This window comes from Vicia villosa, linkage group LG2 (assembly GCF_029867415.1).
Source record: "Vicia villosa cultivar HV-30 ecotype Madison, WI linkage group LG2, Vvil1.0, whole genome shotgun sequence".
Classification (NCBI taxonomy): Eukaryota; Viridiplantae; Streptophyta; class Magnoliopsida; order Fabales; family Fabaceae; genus Vicia; species Vicia villosa.
In genome coordinates, this window is record NC_081181.1 from 153,874,310 (window position 1) to 153,881,358 (window position 7,049).

The 7,049-nt window shown below is 33.3% G+C and overlaps 1 protein-coding gene across 2 annotated transcripts; it reads right to left on the minus strand.

Annotated features, from left to right (window-relative positions):
• Positions 1–3,416: 3,416 nt before the first annotated feature.
• Positions 3,417–6,738, minus strand: LOC131647116 (uncharacterized). 2 transcript variants are annotated; one of them, XM_058917029.1, is made up of 8 exons: positions 6,667–6,685; positions 6,450–6,577; positions 6,219–6,320; positions 5,839–5,956; positions 5,443–5,558; positions 4,817–5,005; positions 4,172–4,314; positions 3,417–3,819 (listed from the first exon to the last, which is right to left on the minus strand). In XM_058917029.1, the coding sequence occupies exons 2-8, from the start codon at positions 6,569–6,571 to the stop codon at positions 3,638–3,640; spliced, it is 972 nt and encodes a 323-aa protein (XP_058773012.1). In that variant the 5' UTR covers positions 6,572–6,577; positions 6,667–6,685; the 3' UTR covers positions 3,417–3,637. The 2 variants fall into 2 exon arrangements, with proteins under 2 accessions (XP_058773012.1, XP_058773013.1); XM_058917030.1 differs by having other exon boundaries at positions 4,187–4,314; positions 6,450–6,738.
• Positions 6,739–7,049: the final 311 nt, after the last annotated feature.

The window sequence follows — 7,049 nt, forward strand, 5'->3', positions numbered from 1 at the left end:
TTAACTATTATAATTGAGCTAAGGCATTTCTACAACAAAAAGCAACACGCAGCCTAGTGGTTATGGTATTGCTCATGAATGCTTTGTGTCTTCGGTTCAGCACACACTAGGACCAATTTTATAAGCATTCATATTTAACATTTCTAAAACCAAACAATAAAATAATAATAAAAAGGCCACATGGAATTAAAATAAATAAAAAATAATAAAAATGCCACCTAAGCCAACCACGTCTTTAAAAAAATTAAAAAAATTGCCACATCAGACTTTTTAGTGAGGTGGCGTGAAAAAGGTTCAAAATCAAACTTCTGAAATTTTACAAGGCACTTCTTGAAACTTTTTTTTTAGCAGGGGGTTTTTCAACTACACCCCATATGGCAGGGGGCAAAATAGGTATTAACCCAACAAAAAATGTAACCTAATGTAGCTTAAGTAATTTTTATTAGATGTAATTTAATGGAGTTCAACTAGAAACATTGAAGGAATTGCATTGCATGCATCAAAAGTAGAAAAAGCAAGAATGAAAAATTTACCATGTGTGAGAGATGAAGTTGCGTGTCTTGAATGGAGAGGAGTAGAAGTTTATGAATGTACTTAATTTGAATGAACATGAGAAGATATTGAGAGAAAAGACAAAAATGTTGGAATCAGATTTGTGAGAGTTTTGTTTGTGTTTTTGAAAGAAGTTGTTTTTTATTTCAAATGTAAAGGAATGGAGAGAGAAAGGTTGTCTGCATCACTTAAATGGTAGCGTGTGAATTTCAATATCCATAAGGTGCATCCGAATTTCGTTATTTGGGCATATTTTTTACTTTCACTAGGAGTGATTTTGATATTGGATTTATAGTGTTATGGTGCGTCAATATTTTATACTCTGGACGATGCAAAAGGTGTATTTTTTAATTTTCACCCAGTGGGTGAATAATAGTAATGGTGTCATGAACTATTCCAAAAAAAAATTATTCTTACAAAAATTTGCACAAAATACAGACTCAACTTGACCCGTTAGGCAAACCATGTCGAGTCAAGAGATTTTATTCTGCCACCCCCAACTTAGACCTGGCACCCCCACATCTCCTATGTTTTTACCATACTAGCCCTTACAATATATCTAATTCATTTCACAAAAAGTATTGGAACATTTCGTGTTTTTGAAAAGCTCTGAAGATTTTCAAATTTTTTAAAGCTTCTATCGAATTTTTCGTAATTTATGACAAGTGGCAATTTTAATATGAAACCATGAATTTTTACCGCAGTTTTAAAAAATCCCGAAAAAAATGCATTTCTGCCGGATTTATCAAATCTTCGGTAAAATTGCATATATTTTCACAGATTTTTTGAAAAATTCAGTAAAATCGCATCCTTTTCTGAATTTTTTAAGAATCTAGAAAGTTGTAAAAAATATCGAATATTTAAAAAATTCGGAATTATGTTATTTTTTCCGAAATTTTTTTAAAAATAAAAATCCAATAGGTTAACTATTTTTGAAAATTTTTCAATAAGGACCAAAGGAAGCGATGGTACAATTGCTTCTCGGTAGCGTGATAGAGGTGAAGTTGCTGCAGCGACGGCACGAGCGAGGCGAGGTGAGGTAAAGGACTCCAAAATCTATGCTGGAAGAGTAGCCCCAATCTGTTCTTACAGAAAGCGATTGGTCTATCAATTTTGTGCGCCCCGCACTACACGACATTGAGGATCTAGAACTCATAAAGTGCATAATGAGTTCGATGACACTTCATTGTTTTTTGGTTATCTACTATGGAAGACCTTAGTGGCTAGACACTTACTTGAGAGGTGTCTGCGCTAGTTTAGATATGTCCAATACATCCTACATCCCATCCTTGTTATTCCATCTGAAGGCATTGATAGATGGTTTTTTGTCACGTTTTAGGGTTTTCCCGTACCATTAGAGATCTTGAAGTGGAAGTTTAGTTCCCAGTTGAGTGTGTGGATGTGTACTTGGAGTGGTACCTTGTTGTATCACACCCTCACATCATCCCACCTATGCAACATGAAGATAAGATCGGATCTTCTCATGCTGGACCTTCTAATGCTCGAGTAACTTCGATGACGTGTCGCCCCTCCACCGCCTCCACATGATGCGGATGACGCTCAACGTCTACAGATGATAGCAGTCATTATGGATAACCTCATGGATTTGGTGATCTCAGATGGTGAGGTTTATACTTAAGCATCGTAGGTAACACGCGTAGCTCGTGAGGGACCTATTTAGACGTTATTATCATTTTTTGTATTATTTGTATATTATGTGTTGTATTACTCAGACATTTGTAGAACACTGTATATTAGATAACATACTGCTTAATGGCTTAAAAATCTGATAGTTGTACACATACTGCTTAATGGCTAAAAACTCATAGTTGTACACATACATACGGGTACTTTTATAAAAACCAGTATGTGCCATAACATTTCGAATTTTTAAAATTTCAAGTGCTTAATGGCTAAAAACTCATAGTTGTACACATACATACGGGTACTTTTATAAAAACCAGTATGTGCCATAACATTTCGAATTTTTAAAATTTCAAGTATATCAGATTTTTCATATACCCTTCCGGATTTTTTGATTTGTACCGGATTTTTGTGTTGTTCTACCTAATTTTCCGTTCAAATTTTTTGATAAAATTTTGTCAAGGATAGCATATTTTGATAAAATTTTGTCAAGGATAGCATAGGCATTATGGAAATGTGTTGGGGTGCCAAGTTAAGGTGGGGTGGCAAGATAAAATCTCCCGAGTCAATTTTTTTTTTTGTTGCTATTTTCCCATCATGAAATTACAATCAGAAAAATCTTTTCAGTTGCACATTTTGTTGTTTACAATATGCCCTCTATCATGCACATAATCCAACAGCCCACAACTCTTAAATAGAAATAATTAAAAAATACAGGTTGTCGTGAAAACCAATCAACGGTGGATATCACCGCAGGACTAACCGCATGAGAGACACGACAGGATTTAACGGATTAAAGCATATCATATGCGTGGATTCAGAAAGGACAAAACTTAGGTACAATTTTTTAGGTGTGATTCTTACTATTTTCCAATAAAAATATGACAAGTGTGTAATTTCCTCTTACATATATGCAAATTTCTCATATTTTCACTCACTAAATAATATTTAAGTATATTTGTCATATTTTCATTGGAAAATAGTAAGAACCACGCCTAAAGAATTGTACTTGAGTTTTGTACCCTGAGAAACTCTTATTTTATTATTGAAATTTATTATCGGGTGGATATGCTTTTGGCAATCCTAAGCATTGAAAGGTAGCACTTTCCAATTTTCATGTCGGAAGTGAGAATGTTCTTAATTATTGAGAGAACGATCCTCGAAAATAAACTACTAATAGTAAGTACCCTCAAATCACCCTCAAATCAGAGACGAAGTGAGAGTTGTAATGTAGCCACCACAAGAGTTATTGTCAGTCATGAGTATAGTTTGACAAGCTAAATTTTCATTGTTATTATAGTATGATCATGTGAATAAAATAAAACAGCCAACTATATCGATATCTATGTCTATATATAATGCAAGCATGAAATAGTATTGTATGTCAAAAAAACAGACAAACTACTGTTATTGACATTTCCAACATTTCAGTTGAGTAACTTTATGCGCTAAGATGCATAGAGCAGACTGAAGAGAGCTTAAATTTTTTGATTTTGGTACCATTTTCGGCCTGAAAGATGATCTCAGTATTTGATCTTACAGTCACTTCATTCAACTCTGGTGCTGATGCTCCCTCGGTTCTATAGTCGCGCAAAGTGTATAAAACTTGAAGCGTAGAAGGAGCTGCAAACCATCTCATGTTAGTTTAAAAAACAACATACGATAAGACAATAATAACAAAGCAAATATAAAATTAGAAAGCTTCCCATCTTTGAATGTTTTATCTTCCACCAGAAAAAGGTAATTATCAGTTGAAACTAAAATTTTATAGAAGAGTCACATGAAACTAGTTTATTGAATAACAACTTGTTCATAGAGCAAATATGGAGTGTTCATAATCTTTATCTTGGCTTGTCAGTTATATAACTTAAAGAAGGATATTACTATTTACTATTAGCAGTTTTTGGGATAGAGGACACTATGATATTACTAAATACAATTGGAATACAAAGCATAATTATTCTGAAAAGATTACCTAGTCCAAACATACTTGTCTTTTGGATTATCATGCTACCAACTTTTGATCTTCTGATATGTCTTAATGCCTCGACATCTTCTGATTTGCCCTTAAATTCTAGGAACTCTCCCAATGCATACTTGTTGCCTTTCAGTTCCAACCTGCAACGCAAATAATCTGTTTTATGAGTAAAAAACTAAGATTTGGTTGTCTTAAATAATGCCAACAAAGTGCTGAGAGTATACTGATTCAAAGGCAACCACATTTAATTTGTAAGCCCCGCTAAACAACAATTTGAAGAAAAAAATATCTCTGATTCGATTCAGAAGAACTTCCTCATGGTCTATAACAGATAACCTCAAAATTGCTCCTTCTGCCAAGGTATTTCCCCCAATAAACCTAAAAGAACTTGATGGCTTGTCTGGTTTTATAATTTATCAAGCCTCCTCCTAATAGATCTCTAGAAATGAATAGGTTTTCGATACAAATCCAGCAAAGCCATACCAAACAATAAGCCAACATCAAATAGTTCAAAAAAGGATTGATATATTTTCTACCCAAGGCACCATTAACAGCATCCAAATTAAATAGCAAGGAAATTAATACAAGAACAGAACATTAGAAACATAACAAGTGAATAATTGAGTACAAGTGGTAGCTAACCTGTCCCATATTGGAGCTGTGCTAAGAACAAATTCAAGATTCTTATTACCAGATTCTTGCATATCGCTCTTGCCGCTAAGAAAGGCACTCTTTACCCAACTAGAGATCACAGTCTTTGTCCCTGGCTTCTGTAGCTTCCATTGTTCATGGGTAATAACTTCAGGTGGAAAATCACTTGTAGGAATGGTACTGCAAAGACAAAAGGACTTTAACTGATAATATATTACAAACCAAATGCAAACAAGAAAATAACTACTTGGCTTGCTGTTGACCGAGTAGACCAGATAGGCTGTATATTTTTTCTGTCATAAATAACTAAACAAGGGATTAAATGACGGTTACAATTTCTTCAACACATTTCCAACTTTTTCACAACGATATTCCATCTAGATAGAAATTACACAACAATAACTTGTTTGTTTCTTGCGAAGAACTATTTCAAATAGAATGCAAGAAACATATGAATATGAAGAATGACTATTAGAAGTCAATATAAGAACCCAAATTTGGCAAATTTAGAAGTCTTTAACAAAAAAAACAAATTGTGTATTGACAAATCATGAATTAAAAGAGAGTATCTTCTTCTGCAGAAAGTACTAATATTTAGAGGAGATTCAAAAACATACCATAATTTAGGATTTGGAAGTATAACTTTACAAGTTAGAAATCCTTTAGGTAGATTAACCCCTCTTTGTTCAAGATAGGATTCAAGAATAGAAGCTTGCTTTCTCACTTCTTCCACCTGTATACAAATTGAAAAAGAAAAAAAAAACAAATAATGAAAGAAGTTACTAATTTGGAAATCTATCCACGTCCTCTCACAGTCTCCATAACAGAATATGAACAAATCAAATTCCAAATCACGATTCATATTATTTAATAAACATCCTAAATTAGTCTCTATTTTCTAAAACACAATTCATGCTTCTCATGAAACAACATGCGGAAATAAAGCTACCAATGTTCAACATTTATATGAACAAAGACATTCATAATCATAATTGAATCATGCGGTTTCTTACCGGATCAGGATGACGCTCAACTTTATTATGTTTGCCTGGCTTTTCAGAGTGCCAAGTACCATCGCCTTGAACTGTCAAAATTCCTGAGAAATTCTTCACGGCTACCACTAGTAGCTCTCTGCAATATTAAAATGAAATTCAATAAAATTAAAATTAAAACACATTATGACCCACACCGACACCTCTGAAAAAATATGTGTCAGTGTTAGTTCCGTATCTGAAACCGATACCGACACTTGGTTACATTTAATTTATCGGTGTCCGAGCTTCATAGAAAATTTATCATTCATTAACCAGCAATCAGCTAGTAAGTCTTGAATCTCAACCACATTAACAGAGAATCATTGCAACAAAAAAAAACAAGAATGAAAGAAAAATACCGTTTAGTAACAAGAACGAGATCAATGGATTTTGGTGAAGCAGAATCGGCATCAGGAATTCTCAGACCAACAAAAACCTTACCTCCAAAAAGCTTTTGAAGCCTGCAAAAAATTAAAAACGAAACTCGATTTATGAATTCAACAACAGTGAAATTGAATCTTGAAACTGAAATTGAAGGAATGAATTCAAAATTGATGAAAAAAATGATTAGGTTAAGAGGAAAACGAAACCTATCAGCGACGGTGAAGAGAACGGTGGAATCAGAAGCTTCAATGTCTGTAACGTCGTCGTCGTAAAAGAAGCATTTGAACAATTTGTATATAATCAAACCACAGATAATCGCAGGCCACATCTCTCTCTGAAATGAAATGAAATTGAATGGAAATGAAATGAAAAAAAGGTTCTACTAACCAAAATCAGAGTGAAGAACCAAATTCTTGACTTAACTATTAAGACTTTTCTTTTTCAAATTAGAAAACTTTAATGCTTAACGAAATTAAACTATGTTAAAAAAAAGAGCTTATAGTGAAATGAGTACAACTTTTTCCCCAATTGCTTAAAAAGAGTTGTAATTGTATAATTAAAAAAAATTACCTTATAAATAAAAAAATGTTATTATTTTTTGGTTTGTATGATGCTTAAATTAAAATTAAAAAATAAGGTACGATAGTTTGGTTTAGACTTTAGAGATAGGACCTCAATTTCGATGTGCTAGGCATAGGACATTGACCACTGACCAAGACTAATACTCAGAATAGAAAAGTCTCAAAATATTGGAGTAGGAGGCCAACATTAGATATGTTATGTGAATATTTAATATACAGCGTAGG

Bases quoted from the DNA above. Each gene is read 5' to 3' on its own strand.
- LOC131647116 (XM_058917029.1), bottom strand. From the start codon at position 6,571: ATGTGGCCTGCGATTATCTGTGGTTTGATTATATACAAATTGTTCAAA. The intron at 5,957-6,218 runs GTATTTTTCTTT...TTAATATTGCAG, and splicing joins CTCGTTCTTGTTACTAAACG to AGAGCTACTAGTGGTAGCCG. The intron at 5,006-5,442 runs GTATGTTTTTGA...TTGTCTTTGCAG, and splicing joins CTTCCAAATCCTAAATTATG to TACCATTCCTACAAGTGATT.